General features: G+C 35.7%; 4 protein-coding genes across 5 annotated transcripts; 2 read left to right on the forward strand and 2 right to left on the reverse strand.

Annotated features, from left to right (window-relative positions):
• Positions 1-272: 272 nt before the first annotated feature.
• On the forward strand, positions 273-2,725 carry LOC109149099 (AP-2 complex subunit sigma). 2 transcript variants are annotated; one of them, XM_019296739.1, is made up of 6 exons: positions 273-488; positions 578-676; positions 778-828; positions 1,540-1,713; positions 2,217-2,276; positions 2,419-2,725. In XM_019296739.1, the coding sequence occupies exons 1-6, from the start codon at positions 486-488 to the stop codon at positions 2,458-2,460; spliced, it is 429 nt and encodes a 142-aa protein (XP_019152284.1). In that variant the 5' UTR covers positions 273-485; the 3' UTR covers positions 2,461-2,725. The 2 variants fall into 2 exon arrangements, with proteins under 2 accessions (XP_019152284.1, XP_019152285.1); XM_019296740.1 differs by lacking the exon at positions 778-828.
• Positions 2,726-2,912: 187 nt separating this feature from the next.
• On the reverse strand, positions 2,913-7,034 carry LOC109149159 (putative ER lumen protein-retaining receptor C28H8.4). Its single transcript, XM_019296819.1, has 6 exons — positions 6,759-7,034; positions 4,731-4,930; positions 4,477-4,617; positions 4,308-4,388; positions 3,346-3,470; positions 2,913-3,215 (listed from the first exon to the last, which is right to left on the reverse strand). Exons 1-6 carry the CDS (start codon positions 6,982-6,984, stop codon positions 3,167-3,169), a joined length of 822 nt encoding a protein of 273 aa, XP_019152364.1. The 5' UTR covers positions 6,985-7,034; the 3' UTR covers positions 2,913-3,166.
• Positions 7,035-10,334: 3,300 nt separating this feature from the next.
• LOC109149723 lies at positions 10,335-12,773 on the forward strand. Its single transcript, XM_019297663.1, has 4 exons — positions 10,335-10,916; positions 11,036-11,098; positions 11,191-11,268; positions 12,242-12,773. The coding sequence occupies exons 1-4, from the start codon at positions 10,533-10,535 to the stop codon at positions 12,686-12,688; spliced, it is 972 nt and encodes a 323-aa protein (XP_019153208.1). The 5' UTR covers positions 10,335-10,532; the 3' UTR covers positions 12,689-12,773.
• Positions 12,774-12,923: 150 nt separating this feature from the next.
• Positions 12,924-16,237, reverse strand: LOC109149722 (tubulin beta chain-like). The gene is made up of 3 exons (XM_019297662.1): positions 15,703-16,237; positions 13,889-14,158; positions 12,924-13,793 (listed from the first exon to the last, which is right to left on the reverse strand). Exons 1-3 carry the CDS (start codon positions 16,109-16,111, stop codon positions 13,117-13,119), a joined length of 1,356 nt encoding a protein of 451 aa, XP_019153207.1. The 5' UTR covers positions 16,112-16,237; the 3' UTR covers positions 12,924-13,116.
• Positions 16,238-16,865: the final 628 nt, after the last annotated feature.

The following is a 16,865-nucleotide window of genomic DNA, read 5'->3' on the forward strand; positions in this document are numbered from 1 at the left end:
TTGTTTTATTCTTTGTTATCCTTTGCCAATTTATCATAAGTCAAAAAATAAACTTGCAATCTTTAGTACAATTCCTGTTTCATCATTCGATCACCCATCTGGACATTTAAAAAAAAATAAAATAAAATAATGTAAGGCTGTAGGATAAGATAATTAGAAAATGTAACAAAATCAATTTTAGTCAAAATTGGGGAAGGATTAAATTACAATTACAAAATAAAAATTGGTATAAATTACAAAAATAATATTTTTTTTTTAGTTAAAATGGAAATAAAAAGAAGATGAAAACCTGAAATTCAGCATTGAGTTTTTACGCCAGTCTCGATCGTCGACTCTGAACTCTGACTTCTCGTCGCAGTCGGACCCGAATCTCCAGCCACCGCTCTCCCGGCGGCGGAGGAGGGAAGGAAAAAGCTTCTGATTTCCTTTTAGCGCGAGCTTGAATCAACTCAAGCACTTGTTTTGTGCTAGTTTATACTCTGAAAATGGTAATTTCAAGCATTTCATTTGAAAATTCTACGACTTTCTCTTCAGGCAAAGTGGTTATAGTTCTAATTTTGTGTATTTAAATGGTTAGATCCGATTCATACTGCTCCAGAACCGGCAAGGTAAGACTCGATTGGCCAAGTATTACATTCCTCTGGAGGAATCCGAGAAGCACAAAGTCGAATACGAGGTACTGTGTTTACCTTGATCCCTTAGTTGAACTCAATTTCGTCATATTTCTAGTGTTAAGCCTGACGGTTTAGGTTTTGCTTACACGATCGATTTGTATAGGTTCACAGATTGGTTGTGAACAGAGATCCCAAATTCACCAACTTCGTCGAGGTGTGTGTGTAAAATTCTTTGTTTCATGTTCCTATTACTTGACATATATTCTACTCCTTTGTTTAATCACTATAGTTGCACCTTTTCTCCTTTGAAATTTAATGGTATACACAAGTCTTAGCTCATCTTAGGGTAAAGTGCGATTGTATTATCTGTACTGAGAAGATACATAAGCTGAACATGTTGCCCTTGAGGTGCATTTCAAACAGCATTGCTTTGGTCGGCTTTGTTGGTGAAAAGTAAATGAGAGTGAAGAATTTGGCAGAAAGTGAATTTTGCATAGGAGATAGATAGAGAGAGAGACGTGTAAGTGAAATCAATTTGCATTTTTTGGTTGGTTTGGACTGCAACAGATGGAAGAATTGAGTGTAAATTGGAGGATATTACTTCTCATATTCTGCTCATCTTCTAAAGTATGGTAGCATAAACTTGAGGAAGTATATAAGCAGGAGTTGTTTCTGGTTTCATTTGAATATGTTCCGTTTATTAATTGGGTTTACCTATTTAAGCCAGTTCATCTTGGAGAGGTAAAGCAAATCTATCTTAATAAATCTGGTTAAACATGTCCAAATTAACTGTTGTTAAGTCATCCTTGTTTCTGTATTTGTAGTCTCAAAAATTTGTTGGTTTAGTTTCTAACTAGTGTAAATATCTTATCAAACTACACTACACAGATAGTAATGCATTGTCCATGGTTTTTTCTCCCTTCAGTTCCGGACCTACAAGATAATCTACAGGCGATATGCGGGATTGTTTTTCTCGCTCTGTGTTGATATAACAGACAATGAGTTGGCTTATTTGGAGTGCATCCACTTATTTGTGGAGATTTTGGATCACTTCTTCAGCAATGTTTGCGAGTTAGATTTGGTTTTTAACTTTCACAAGGTTAGGCATTTTTTACTGAATCTCGATTGCTATTTTATAGAAATGCATTTCTTTTCACAAGCAACGATTGGTCATACTTCATATGGAGTTTATTCTTCTTTTCATAGAAAAGATTTGTTTTTTTAATTTATCTGTATTAGTTTTGCTGCCTATCAAACAGATGATAAGTACATTTTGGAAATGGAATTGGTATACTTAATTTTGCCTTTGCACGTGATGTTTTTCTGTTTAGTGAATATAGAAGACGGTTTCATGGTCTTAAATTTTATGATAAATAAACTATATGGTGGATAATATTTGGTAAAACATATTCATAGTACCATACTGTACTAGACAATAGTCCCATACACCACATGAATATGAAAATTAGGGGTGGTGAATGGGTCTTTTCTGTCGCATGTCTTGGTGACTGCAAATGTAGATTATGCTTTTAGTTACCAAGCAATGTAATACATGCACACACGTATCCTCGCTGTTTTCTGATTAATTACTGTTCTACAAAGGTATATCTGATTCTGGATGAGTTCATTCTTGCTGGGGAGCTCCAAGAAACAAGTAAGAAGGTAAGAACTCAACCATAATGTTTTGCCCTTTGTATCTGTGATTTGATAACTCACCAAACTATTTGAATGCAATGCACGACAACACGATTGAGTTTGGGTTGACAAGTATGGCACTTGACGAATCACTTCTCACCAACTGCAGGCCATCATAGAGAGAATGGGTGAACTGGAAAAGCAGGAATGAAGGCTCATGGCACCCTGTTTTCACTTTTATCTGGCATCAACAATATATGGCACCTCTGTTGTCACCAGACTGAATTTTATTGAATACCATTTACCCATCTGATTTTGTCTTTGTGCTTATTGTAATTCTGTTTGATTGCCCAGCATTTGTTTGCACTTTACATGTAAAGGAGGTTGAATACTGAAATTACAAGTCTTCTGAGTTTTGTAATCTCATCTGAAAGAACCAGTTTGCCAATGCTCACACAATATTTGTATTTTTTAAATTAAATTTAAGGGATTTATAGTGCCACAATTTATTATTATTTTTTTTTAAAAAGTCAATTATATTTAGACAATTGTATTTCTTTTCTTACCTTTCACCACTAAAATGCAGAAATGTTTACCTTGAATAGTTGAGCCACAACTAATAGTAAGACTTTGAACTATGCAGACCTTATTTAATCACAAAAATTTTAACTAAACCAAATTTGTGCCAAAGAGAATGGGATTCAACAAAGTAAAAGATTACTATGCAACTACTAATACGTTGATGAGTTGCAGTATACAGAGGTTTTTACGTGTTAATAGCATATTCCTAACTTCAGGGAACCAGTAAACCGAAGCTCAAACTTTACACTAAAACATCCCAGAATTGACCCATTTTGATGCCAACAGGATGTTATTGAAGAACCAAAAGAATTCCTACTTGACAAAATCTTAGTATGTTACACTACACCTGAGGGAAGCCGCATCACGAGATTTCCACCAAGAAGGCTGTAACCAGTAAATTACAAATAAATAAATAAAACTAAAAAATAAATAAATATTCCATAAATACTACTCTTGGGAAATGCATAATATCATCATGTGTATTACTTCAGGATATTTAAAGGTCGGAACATACCATTTAGCATAATAGTAGCAGAAATCTGCGAGAATAAACGTTTGGATGATTTCAGAAAGGATGACCATTGATGGCCACAATCCATAACCCAGAGCGGTTAACAAGGTTCCCTGAGTATCTAATATCTGCACAGATGTTTGATAACATTAGCTAAAGTACATCAGATAACTTTGAGTATGCATAATGGTTGAACTTGAAGGGGATCATAAAAGCAAAGCACATAAATAAAGAAATAACCACTCTGTTTGCGTGTGCATGTGTATGTATAACCACCCTATAATAGAAGTAACAAGGCAATTTATGATCTCCTATAGTAAAGAGGAATCCCATAGTTATCTTGTCATAAGTTTATCTTCTGAATTAATACAATGTCAGGACCTTTAAAAGCATGCCCTATTGCCCTTCCTTCCATTTTCAAGAAGAAAATTTATTAGTGAGTGACTAAGTGTTGTAAACCAGCAGCATCCTGGTATACAAGGAGTTAAACTTCCAATATGTATTGTCTTCATGAAATGACCCATTATAGCCCGAATCCCTCATTTAGAAAGTTTTTCCTTCAAGAATCAAGGCATAGCTACTCCTAAGGTGTGGAAGAAATTCTCTAAAGATTGTTAGACCATAAAGACGAGCTCACGAGCTAAAATCATAGTTAAGTGTATAGGTGCATTTATTGGCGGCACTAAAGAAGATTTTTCTCAATGCTTATAGGTCCACTCATTCAAGATCATGTTGAATATGACACTTAATTATCCATTGGTCAGTCTAGAAGAATCAATGGAGCTATCATCTAGAGGGACTGAAGGAAAAAATAAAATAAAAGAAAACAACAATAGGGGAGCAGAGATAAGGGACTGCCAATTGTTTGTCCATTGAGTCTTGACTCTTGATGCATTAAAAAAGCAATATTATCCAATGGACTGAGACAAGCAGCAGGACTAGGACTAAGTTTTGCATAATCAGACCTGGAGAATCCAATGTGCACAACTTAGGAACCTTGAAATTCCTAGCGCAAAAACATAATTTGCCGTGAATGGTTCGATAACCTAACAAGAAATCGACATGGACCATATTAGAATAAAATTCAAAAAGTAACAAATTTGATAGGAGAACCATGTTTGGTCTTTGTATTACCTTTGTGTTCTGCATGACGTGTAGCTGAGGGTATACTGAAACAGCTTCCAAATACACACAAAATGCCCAGCAAACACGGTTGACGATGTGATGATTTGTAGAGGGATGGACAAACATAGCAAGCACAACACAAGGTGCAACCTATTTCCAAATTTAGTGAGAAAAAAAAGGAGAGATTATATATTCTGTAAATCATACACTCTTACCCCCACCCCACCTCAAAGAAGAAGAATGGCAGACATTGGAATACTCACCAAATAATATAGTGAAAAATTATCTTTGTCATTCATGAAACTGGAATTTAATTTAATGCGGATCATATAAATGACCCATATTGTTGCTGTCAATGTAGCCATGTCAAGAACCGTGTGGATGTCATATTCCATGACAATACTGCAGTAAAGTCTTACAGCTAAAAACATAGCTGTGAGTTCTTGTGATATCAGTGAAAGTCCTGAACATTTTCAACCCCAAAAAAAAAAAAAAAAAAAAAAGTTAAATATAAGTATACCCTCCTAGAAAGGGGAAGTTCCCCTTTTTTTTAGCTCAATAAGTATAAACAATCATTGCAGTCTCTGAATAAATGAAAAGTATTAAATCTTCATTTACAAGATACAATAACTAATTATAATACCATAGAAATAGAAACTAAATACCCTCTTTTAAGGAGAGAGTAGAACTACCTCAGCAAGACTAGTCCTAGAGAGGTGTGAACCCCTAACCTTTTGGGTCAAGGCCCTGGCATTTGCCAACTAAGCAAGTTACTGAGGTAATAAAATAATATAAATTAAAAAAAGAAAATAAAAGAAAAATGCAGCAACTCTAAAATTCTATAACAATTTGTTTCATGGTTTAAAAAAAAAAAAAAAAAACAAAAACAAATCAATTGATATGGCACAAGTTTCACTGTAATGATAAACATAGCACAAGCGTGTCACTTCACTTATTACTGTACTGCGTATACGCATAGATACTGCATTTATGTGTATAATATTTACATGTAAATACCATTTATATAAGTGGCATATAAAGAAAGGTGTCTGCAACTGCATAATGAGTTAAAATATCTAAACTTTTACATACTGCTATGATCTATGAGTATCCATTCTCTGAAGCAGTAGGAGATATACAAGTATTTCATTTTGACAGCACCCCAAAACCAAAAGAAAAAGTCATCCCAAGAAAAGATATTTAACACTAGCAACAATGGAAAGAAGATATTAAAAATGTTTTATTCTCATGTTTGTTTGAGCTTGCTGAGCTCTTTGAAGAGATATTAGAGCTTGAAGCATTTAAAATCTTTAGCACTCAAACTCAATTTGAGCACAACTCTTTAAAATCATTAGTACTCACACCCAATTTGAGATTGACTAAAAGCTAAATAAACTATATACCTCAAACCTGCAACCAAACTTGTTGCATTGCACAATGTCGATGTCCACAAATGCAACTCTTGGACCTTTATTTAACTCAAGAGTCCCAAATGGGACATCTTTGTTGCATATGGGTGTCTGCCAGTCTTATATAGGGAATTAGGGGTCACAACTCACAAGTCACAATACTTATCTCCCATCAATGTCAAACAAAACAAAAGTTTAGTTCATTCACAAACAAGTAAACAATACAACAAACAAACAAAAAAAAACCAATAGTTTAAAGAGATTGTTCATGAACACAAATGAGCAGAATTTGACTTTGTTCAAAATCTGCATGTTATTAAAGGAACTCTAAAAACCTAATCAGGATCATTTTATTATTTAAATAACAACACTTTATTGGATGAAGATTTGTTTAACTTATAGCCCTATTCTGGAAGAGCTGGTTTTCTACAGAACTCTGAGATGCTAGTCCATTGAACATCATTATTCAAATTAATATCCCAGATTTAAGAAAAATAAAGTTAACATTGCATGAACTGCAAACCTTTTTTATTTTCTAAATATTGCAGACCATTTACAAGCCATCTATACTCGGAACAAAATTTACCAAAAATGAGAAAAAACAACGTAGTAAATTCGTACTGCATTGGCTAATCTATATGCTCTCATTCTTGATTACAGCCACTTCAAATGGCTAATTACGGCAGGTTCCATTTTTCCCTCATAAAGAAGTAAAAGGAATCTCGATCATTACAGAGACAATTCAAAGGAAGAAGTCAATTTTTTCCCCCAATAGAAATCAAAATTCAAAGCAGAAATAGCAAAATCATTAAAATTCGTATAATAATAAGGAAATAGAGGCTCAAAGCCCTAGGAATAATGTAAATATAATTGTAAACGTACCAGCGCAACTTTTGCCCCTGGTGAGCTTATAAACGAGGACAGAAATGCCGAAGGCGTGAACGGCCTCGGCGGCGACGAAGAGGTTGTCTTGTTCTTCGACGAGGAGGTGGAGGAGATAGATGAGAAAGGCGGCAGCTATCACCGCGAGAAGAATCTTAATCTTGGGCGGTTGCGCCTTCAGCGACGCCTTCACGGCGTTGATCGGTGCCTTCATAGTTATGGCCATAATGCTTTCACTTCCTCATTCCCATGTAAATAACGCGCTACGATAGATATGTCGATGAAATACATTATACATATGCGCCCATTTCCTTCATTCTTTTTCATCCAAATAACTATAACTAATAATTATTATTATAAAATAAATAAATAAATAACACTTTAAGTCTCTAATTATGAAAAAAGTAGTTCAGTCTCTTAATTATTAGGCTCTCCATATTTTTTTATTTTTATTTTTTGAGAAAAATCAACTCAATTGCTTAAAAGGAAAATATAGTGCGGAGGGGAATCCTCCCACACACAAAGAACAGTATTTGAATGGGTGGCCCGGGCTAGCGTACGAGCATGCTCATTCACTGATCTATTAACGTGTTTTATAGCATATGCTTGAAAACTAGACAAAATTCTAAGACATTCCTTAACTACAAAATTTGTATATGAACGATTCGGGGAGAAGTCGTTAATCAGTTGGCACACTTGATGGCAGTCTGATCGTATACAGAGATTCTCCATATTTAATCTATCAATTATCATCTTTGTGGCATATATTATACATATGCGCCCATTTCCTTCATTCTTTTTCATCCAAATAACTGTAACTATAACTAATAACTAATAACTAATAATAATAATAATAATTATTATTATTATTATTATTATTATTATAAAATAAATAAATAACACTTTTACTCTTTTAGTCTCTAATTATTAAAAAAAATAGTTCAGTCTCTTAATTATTAGGCTCTCCATATTTTATTTTACTTTTTTGAGAAAATACAGTGTGGAGGGGAATCCTCCCACACATAAAAAACAGTATTCGAATGGGTGGCCCGGGCTAGCGTATAAGTCTGCCTATTCACTGATTAATTAACGTGTCTTATAGCAGATACTTGAAAGCTAGACACAATTCTATGACATTTCCTAACTGCAAAATTTGTATATAAACAATCCGGGGAGAAGTCGTTAATTAGCCGCTGACACACTTGTTGGCAGATGAGGTTCTCCATATTTAATCTATCAATTATCATCTTTGCGGCATATATTTTATTAATTACAAAGTTTATTAAATATCTCGATAGCAGATATATTTTTTTCTTGTAATTAGAGATATAAAAATACCATTTTTTATAATAATCAATTTTTTCAAGTTTGACATATACACTACACAATTATTACATACACATCCAAGTTTAGCTTGGACATGTGATAATAGATATACTTTTTTAGATAAATTCATTTACATATAATGTGGCATTATTTGATTGATTATAAAATCAATTTAAAGTGGTGATTAAACATTTATATATTAAAAAAATAGTTAATTTTTAAAATGGTCATCTAACTATGACATTTTTTTCAAATTAGTTCCTTGACTTTTAATTTTCTTAAAGTGGTCATTCAATTTTTGAATTTTAAGCCAAAATGGTCCTCTATTAGCTTTGATGGTAAGTTGGTGTTAAAATGAAGGGTAAAATTATAACTTTAGGTTTTGCACTCCAATTTAAAGTAAGGGAAAATTGTAATTTATGCCACTCACAAATACGTCAACTATCAATGTCACCCTTAAATTATCAGTGGTGTAAATGTTGCCCTTTAATTTTTAAAACGTGACATATATTGCCCCTCCCCTAATAGGAAGAAGGAGAAAAATTGTTGTCGACGGAAGGAGAACAAGCGAAGAGAGGAAAATTGAGGAAAAAAACGTGATAAATTGAATAAGAAAGTCGACGGGTAACCACATTACATCACTAATAATTCAGGGGAGGGGCAATATATGTCACGTTTTTAAAATTGAGGGGCAACATTTACACCACTAATAATTCAGGGGTAACATTGATAATTGACATTTGTGAGGGGCATAAATTACAATTTTCCCTTAAAGTAATCTATGATTCCTTTTAGCAGTCTGCGCACATATTCCTTCAAATTATATTTTTGCTATCTTAAATCTGCAATCAAAATGTGGGATAATCAACTAGAAGGCCAAAAAAATAATCTTCAACTTCATCCATAAACTTCCCAAGGCAAAGATTTCTGGCCTTCTAGTTGATTATCCCACATTTTTATTGCAGATTTAAGAGAGCAAAAACATAATTTGAAGAAATATGTGCGCATACTGCTGAAAGGAATCACATATTGCTTTAAATTTTCAGTTTTACCCTTCATTTTAACACTAACTTAATGCCAAGGCTAACGACGGGCCATTTTGGCTTAAAACTCAAAAGTCAGAGAACCATTTTGAGAAAATTAAAAGTCAAAGGACCAATTTGAGAAAATGTCATGGTCGGAGGACCATTTTGGGAATTAATTCAAAAAAAAATTACATTTTAAAATTCTTAATTTAATGAAATTCAACCTAAAATTTATAAACTTCTCCCATAAGGTTGAATCCTCAACCTCAATAGTCTCCACACACCGACTCGATGGAGCATTTGGGAAGATGTAAATTACGGCAACTCAATGGCTCAACAAACATGGTCAAATGTCGGTGTGCACAGATCCATGACGAAACGTCAGTGTGCACAAGAAATCTATTCACTTTGAACATAATCTCCACACTACAACCGTCGATGTTCGAACCTTGATCTTTTATCCTAAATACTGTCTATTGAACCCGTGCAGGCCTAAAATCTCTAAACTTCACTTTACTTTTTGTATTTCTTTTATCAACTCTTATTTAATTCAAATTTTGAGCAATTTTATTTCTATGAGGATCCATAATATTTTTTTTTTTTTTTAAATGTATCTTATTGTAAGAATCACATGTAAGACTCGAGTACAAATGTTGATTAGGTCACAAAATAAGTAATTAGGTGGAGATATATTAAGTTATGTGTAATTATTAGACTATAGATCATACATTTTTTTATGAATAAGATCATGTAATTAATGCTATAGTATTTGTTTTTTTTTTTGTCCAATAGTATCCCTCCCGCCGATAGCCAGAAGATTTCTTAGTACACTAAGTGATAAAAGACTGATCAAATGCTATAGTATTTGCTATATAACTAATAACTAAGATTTAGTGTCAAAATAACAATAACATAAACTATTTATTATTTAGTAGTGTCCAATATACTCCGTACTTTATTAGTGATATAGTTTGTTACGAAATAAACATTTCACTAAAACTATAACATATCTATTGTTACTTTTCATTATATATTTATATATCATATCATGTCTTTTTATTGTGGATTTCTTATACAATCTATAGTAGAGACCAGATTGGGCGTGGCCGGTGACGGGTGGAGTCCATATTTCCGGTCGTAGTAGCGCACATAATTTGGGGTTCTTTTTCGCCGCCTCAAAGTGTACATATATCCGCTGCATTTAGAAAGATTTGGAAACTAAAGTTAGTATAAACCCTAGACACCCCCAATTTGTAGTTAAAAGGGCCACGTGTCAACACCTATACGCTTTCCATGGATTTTCCCATAAAAAGCCAACCCTCCTTCAACCCCTCTACGCCCGCTGTCTCTCTGCCTCTGCATACCCAATCTTCTCTCTTTCCACAATTTTATCCTTCTTCTCTGCAAGTCTGAAGAGGAGCAGATGACGTTACAGAGTACAAGCAGGGAAACAGCTTTGTCTCCTGTTTTCGAGGGAGATGAGATCGAAGTCTGCATTATCTTAGAGAATCTCAAGGACATAATTCAGCAATCTGAGTTTCAATCTATCTCCAAGTTGCTGGTTGGTTGGAGCGGTAAAAGGAAGAGATCTAAGCGCGTCTTCGCGGTTTCCAGCTGCGCCGTCGTCGACGACTCTCCATCGCAGTCGCCGCCGAGAGTTTCTCACGGCGACGATGAAAACCAGACGGCGGAACGAAAAGTCAAAAAGCCGCAGGCGGCCTCCAGTCCCGCCACGCCTCTCTCGTTATCTCTAACCGAATCTGATGAGAAACAAAAACGCTCTTCTCGCAAGCGCACAAAGAAGAAGGTACGTATAGTACTCGATATTTCTGTTTCTCGCTTTCTCGTTTTCAAGCCTTGTCAGGATGCTCTGCTTTCGTGAAGATCTGACCTGTTTCCTGAATCGTTTCTTTTGATGAATTGCAGAGTAGAGAAGAGTGGCTGAGTAACATAGAAGAGTTAAAGCAGAGCAAAGAAACACTGACGCAGGTACTTCCATGGATTCTTCACGTACTACTTTTAAAAATTTCTATCTAACTTAAAATTGTTTTAATTATTAACAATTTTTTGTTGTTGGATAGGAATTGGAGAATGTGATGATTTACTACAACAGCCTAAAAACTTACAATCTGAAGCTGAAAGCAATGAAAGAAGGAGAGGTATGGCCGCTCCACTCTGATGATAATGATGTGTTAGAGATAAATGTTTGTCTCCTTTTTTTGTTGTCTTTTGAGCTTGACAGAGGTAGAGGTGGACCAGTTGTAAGTCATCCATACGTAGCTACTGCCAGAACTCATTTATTTCTTTCCAATTTAATTACTCCGTATTATACTTACTATAGTAAAGCCTTGTTAGTCCATAAATTAGAAAAATACAGTACTTAGAATATCTTGAAATTAATACTGTAACTAACTCATTAGGAGTAGAGGGTAAGATACTAAGGGGTCGTTTGGTTCACGGAATGTCAGATTACCTTAGGGAATGTTAGATTGCTGGGAATGTTGGATTACAGGAATGTTAGATTCCTGTGTTTGGTTAAAATTGGGGTATGTAATATAATCATGTTTGGTTTAGGGTTATCTTTTATTCACACATTATAATATCCTTAACCTATTTTTATATATTTTAATAAATTTAAAAATTAAAATAAATAAATAAGATAACGGTATCATATATAATTACATGTTTTTAAAATATTAACTAAAATATTGAACTTGAGAAACAAAATTATTTTATATGCTAACCTAACACAATAAAAATAAAATATATATATAATTATAAAAATAATTATATATATATATATATATATATATATGTGTGTGTGTGTGTGTGTGTGTGAGAGAGAGAGATAAACTAACATAACCAAGGTTATCTTACATAACCTTAGAAATTGAAGGGAATCACATTCCCTTCAAAATCCTATGTGGCGGGAATGTGACATTCCTGGGGAATGTTAGATTCCCTGAGATAATGTGAACCAAACATAGGAATGTGAGCTTTGGAATGTCACATTCCCTTGGTTATGTTATATAACTTGAACCAAACGCCTCCTAAGATGTGAGAATTAGTTGTTATTAATGTTTTTATCTGACTTTTCTAATTGGTTACTATTCTTACTATAATGAATTACAGCTATTAAGGACATCCCACGAAAGAGAGGAACCTAAAATGGAAATGACTAGGAGAAGCGTGACTAGTTTTGGGCAGTCAAACTTGGCCCAATATAATCGACAAGAGCAACAGCCTATTGCGTTGGAGATGAGGAGTGGATTGCGGGCATGCCAAACGGCCCAAACATTTATGTGCGAATTGGGCCAACTGGACCAAAGACATTCATCTTATGGGTTAGGCATGGCGAATCATGGTGTAGGCCCACTTGGAATTCCGGATCTCAACCTCCCAGCTGAGCAGATTTCTGGCGGTACGGTGGACTCTCCCCAGCCGTACGATCTTCAGAGATTGTGGGTTGATCCTAAGGCCAGATATGCGGAAGCACGTAGGAATAGAAAAATTTTAAATAGTACAAAGATGAGGAAAGCCTCCGGTTTAACTACTCTTGCTCTTGCTAATCGGAGATAACCTTTGAGTTTCTTTTTGTTTTTTTTTTCCTTGAAAGATTTTATGTCCTGTTCAGGTTCAGCAAATGGAAGATCCTGTTAACCCATTTTCGGCTACATTGTGAAAATAGTACAAAAATAAAATAAAAAATGGAAAATGATAGTACTACGAAAGTATAATCTACAAATACAGGACTCCCAATGTTTTTAATCATATATATTGCATTGAAGGTTGCATTTGAGATAAAATTAACTCATTAAAAATAAACTAGTGCAATATAATACGGAGTACACTCTTATTCCAACGCTCAAATATTTAACAAACAAATATGCATGCGAGTTCAGAATAATGAAAATGAATTTTAACAAGGAAGAAACAGCAGAGCATTCACTTTGCATAAGATGATAAAAACAACATAACAACAGGTCTGAGTTTGCATTACTTAGCCATCACTCGAACTCCTGATCACCAACCTCTCCTTCATATTCTTCTTCGTCGTCTGCAGTGGCATCTTGGTATTGTTGGTACTCTGCCACTAAATCATTCATATTGCTCTCAGCTTCGGTGAACTCCATCTCATCCATCCCTTCCCCTGTGTACCAATGCAAGAAGGCCTTGCGCCTAAACATGGCTGTAAACTGCTCGCTTACTCGCCTAAACATCTCTTGAATTGATGTTGAATTCCCAACGAATGTTGATGCCATCTTGAGGCCGGTTGGTGGTATATCACACACGCTTGACTTCACGTTGTTAGGGATCCACTCCACGAAATAGGACGAGTTCTTGTTCTGCACATTGATCATCTGTTCATCTACTTCTTTTGTGCTCATTTTACCTCTGAACATGGCGGAGGCTGTTAGGTAGCGTCCATGGCGAGGATCAGCTGCACACATCATGTTCTTGGCATCCCACATTTGCTGAGTAAGTTCCGGGACTGTGAGAGAGATGTATTGCTGTGACCCACGGGAGGTGAGTGGTGCAAATCCCACCATGAAGAAATGAAGACGTGGGAATGGAATCAAATTCACAGCCAGTTTCCGCAGATCTGAATTCAGCTGCCCGGGGAACCTCAAGCAGCAGGTAACTCCACTCATGGTTGCAGATATCAAATGGTTGAGGTCACCAACTACAAACAAAAAAAACAATCAGAAGATAAAATCTTACAATTCACTATTATATATATAGCTCTAAACTATCCTCTGCTAAAGACAGGTTACTCACAACTTGGAGTGCTAAGCTTAAGAGTCCTGAAACAAATATCATAGAGAGCTTCATTATCAAGGACCATGCATTCATCAGCATTCTCCACCAATTGATGAACTGAAAGTGTCGCATTATATGGCTCGACAACAGTGTCAGAGACCTTGGGTGAGGGGAAAACAGAGAATGTGAGCATCATTCTATCTGGATACTCCTCCCGTATCTTTGAGATCAAGAGAGTTCCCATGCCAGACCCAGTACCACCTCCAAGTGAGTGACAAACCTGGAATCCTGAAAATAAAGCAAAAAATAGTTTACAACAATGTCATATAGCTGATTTTTATAAGTTTCATTTCATAACGCTAGAAAACTACTCCATTATAAATGTAAATAAAGAATTCCAATTACTCACTGGCAAGATTTCAAAAAGCTACTGGTTCTTTCCTATTTTTAAAATTAAGAGTAACATAATCCCTTTGCTGGAATCTCTTATGGATGAAAGACTGGCAGATAATGTTATAGAAGAATCATGCATCATCTAAAATTCAAGGAACCCAAAAGAGAAACTAAGATATACCCAAAGCATCAACCAATGACTCACATATGAAAATAGCTTAAATTCCTTGACATAAAGGTGTTAATTATTACATAACCCAGTACTTTGGAACAAGAAAGATAAGGGGGGAAAAGAACAGGAAGGAAAGTTTATATGATTTCATGTTTCTAAAGAAAGAAAATAGTTATGAACAGATACTACATTGTAACAGAGTCAGTAGTACTAAAAAAATGAAAGACAGACAATAAAAAATGTAAAATAAGGTCTCAGTCAACAGAATCCTTAACAAAGTAGATAAAGTTGCAACTGCTCCACAGTCAAAAGACATAATATCTTTCTGCATGACAAACAAGTGGAAATTAAGTTCTGATTGATAAAAAGTAACTTTTTTCCCCTCTCCACCAAAATTATTCATCTGTCCACACTTTTAGAAAGAGGAATTGTCATATAAGTCAGTATCAAAAAAGTCAACTTGAACCTTTAGATAGGCAGCACTCATTCACAGGCTTACACAAATAAAAGCACCTAATGTGAATAATATACCAAGCAGATCTCTGCCTGTAACAACCCATTCAAATTGGCACAAAATTTAATTTTCATTTGGATGCACATAGAAACGTCAACCAAGTGTGATTGTCTTCTTTGTAAAAAGACAGGAAACGTATCAGAATAGTAACAGTATTGCAATAGCCAATATTGTGGCATCCTGATCAGGATTAAAACAATAAACAAATCTCTAAACTGATAATCATTTAGTTGTGGGCCCATTAGCCAAATAACTCCAAACCACAATTAGGACTTAGAATCCACCGTGTATGACAAATTTATGAGCAAAAACAGGCCATACATCCAATATACTTTTCGCATCAGGATTTTACAGATCCAGGGGAGAAATGCTTAAAATAGATCAGATTCTCCGGCGTCAAACTAGTTTAAAAATTGAAAAACTCCGTAGAAAATCGAAGTTATTGAATTGTAAAAAGTGTAAAGCCAATACAAATTTGGATCAGAACAACAAATGACATAAATATGAAAATTCGAATATGTGCTTACATACACCTGCATATGCCTCTGGTTTACGTTCATAGCTCCATTCGAACATGCAAGTACGCGCGTGTGTGTTTGATGTTGATAATCATGATAGACAACAACTCATGTGTGTAAGGCAATAAGTCAATAAGTCCCAACGGCATGAACATATGCATGTCTATGCAACGCGAAATGTAAATTATACAGTATCGAAAATACGAATAAAATCGAGGCAGGAATAGAAGCTAACCTTGCAAGCAATCACAATTCTCAGCCTCCTTGCGAACAACATCGAGAACGGCATCGATCAACTCAGCGCCTTCGGTGTAATGACCCTTGGCCCAGTTATTCCCGGCACCGGACTGTCCGAAGACGAAGTTATCAGGCCTGAAGATCTGGCCATAAGGCCCTGATCTGATGCTGTCCATGGTACCAGGCTCGAGATCCATAAGCACAGCACGGGGGACATACCGGCCGCCGGAAGCCTCATTGAAATAGACGTTGATGCGCTCGAGTTGGAGCTCATCAACAGGGTTGCCTTCGCCGGCGTTGTAGCGGCCGGTAGGATCAACGCCGTGCTCGTCGCAGATAACTTCCCAGAACTTGGAGCCAATCTGGTTGCCGCATTGGCCTCCCTGAATGTGCAAGATCTCTCTCATGATTCTCTCTCTCTCTCGCTCTAGATTCCTTCGCTTCGATGTTTGTTGGGAGATGCAATGGATAACTGGAAAAATGGCGAAGAGATATTTCAGGATTTGATGAAAGAGGTGGGAGAGTGAGACATGTGAATTGTTGCGACGTGACAGCGGAATACGGACAATGTAACCGCTGGAGCCCAGGAGGCAGGAGTGGGTGCGGGTCCCACGTGGACCCCCCACCCCGCCTCTTCATATCAATAATTTGGTGGCTGTATTTATCCTGGGGCCTGCCATATTTAATTTGGACACGTCCCGATGTTTCATCGCAACCAATATTATACTCCCTAATAATTTTTTTTCTTAAATTTATGCCTTTTGATTTCCAATTAACCTAAAAATTATGATCACAAAAACACCTAACGAGCATGACAGCCAGTCCAAGTCCAGTCGGATTCAATTATTCTTATAATTTTGACAGCTGGAGATGGGTCTAAGAGATGCATAAGAGTGGAACTAGCGGTGGTTGTAAACTACATCCAAGGATGGGTTAGGGATTGTGTGGAGCAACTCTAATCAAGCATTCAACTTGATCCAGGTGATTCTTCACAAACTTCATCTTTATGACCAACTGAACTGTTTATGTGGGTTGGTTCAAATGATTCTTGTGACATATAGTGTAGTTGCTCACCCTAGGCGCCCCTACAATATGTGGATGGATAAATCATGTTGACTCAATTGACCAATAATGCTAGGCTTTTGCTGGTGAGACTAGATC

The sequence above is a fragment of the Ipomoea nil genome, unplaced genomic scaffold (genome assembly GCF_001879475.1).
Source record: "Ipomoea nil cultivar Tokyo-kokei standard unplaced genomic scaffold, Asagao_1.1 scaffold2159, whole genome shotgun sequence".
Lineage (NCBI taxonomy): Eukaryota > Viridiplantae > Streptophyta > Magnoliopsida > Solanales > Convolvulaceae > Ipomoea > Ipomoea nil.

Coding starts and splice junctions, on each gene's coding strand:
- LOC109149099 (XM_019296739.1), top strand. Junction 677..777: donor AGCACAAAGTCGAATACGAG/GTACTGTGTTTA, acceptor CGATTTGTATAG/GTTCACAGATTGGTTGTGAA. Junction 2,277..2,418: donor TCCAAGAAACAAGTAAGAAG/GTAAGAACTCAA, acceptor CACCAACTGCAG/GCCATCATAGAGAGAATGGG.
- LOC109149722 (XM_019297662.1), bottom strand. CDS start 16,111: ATGAGAGAGATCTTGCACATTCAGGGAGGCCAATGCGGCAACCAGATT. Junction 14,159..15,702: donor GAATTGTGATTGCTTGCAAG/GTTAGCTTCTAT, acceptor CTTTATTTTCAG/GATTCCAGGTTTGTCACTCA. Junction 13,794..13,888: donor TAAGCTTAGCACTCCAAGTT/GTGAGTAACCTG, acceptor TTTTGTTTGTAG/TTGGTGACCTCAACCATTTG.
- LOC109149159 (XM_019296819.1), bottom strand. CDS start 6,984: ATGGCCATAACTATGAAGGCACCGATCAACGCCGTGAAGGCGTCGCTG. Junction 4,389..4,476: donor ACGTCATGCAGAACACAAAG/GTAATACAAAGA, acceptor ATTTCTTGTTAG/GTTATCGAACCATTCACGGC. Junction 3,471..4,307: donor GTGCACATTGGATTCTCCAG/GTCTGATTATGC, acceptor ACATCTGTGCAG/ATATTAGATACTCAGGGAAC.
- LOC109149723 (XM_019297663.1), top strand. CDS start 10,533: ATGACGTTACAGAGTACAAGCAGGGAAACAGCTTTGTCTCCTGTTTTC. Junction 10,917..11,035: donor GCAAGCGCACAAAGAAGAAG/GTACGTATAGTA, acceptor GATGAATTGCAG/AGTAGAGAAGAGTGGCTGAG. Junction 11,269..12,241: donor AAGCAATGAAAGAAGGAGAG/GTATGGCCGCTC, acceptor AATGAATTACAG/CTATTAAGGACATCCCACGA.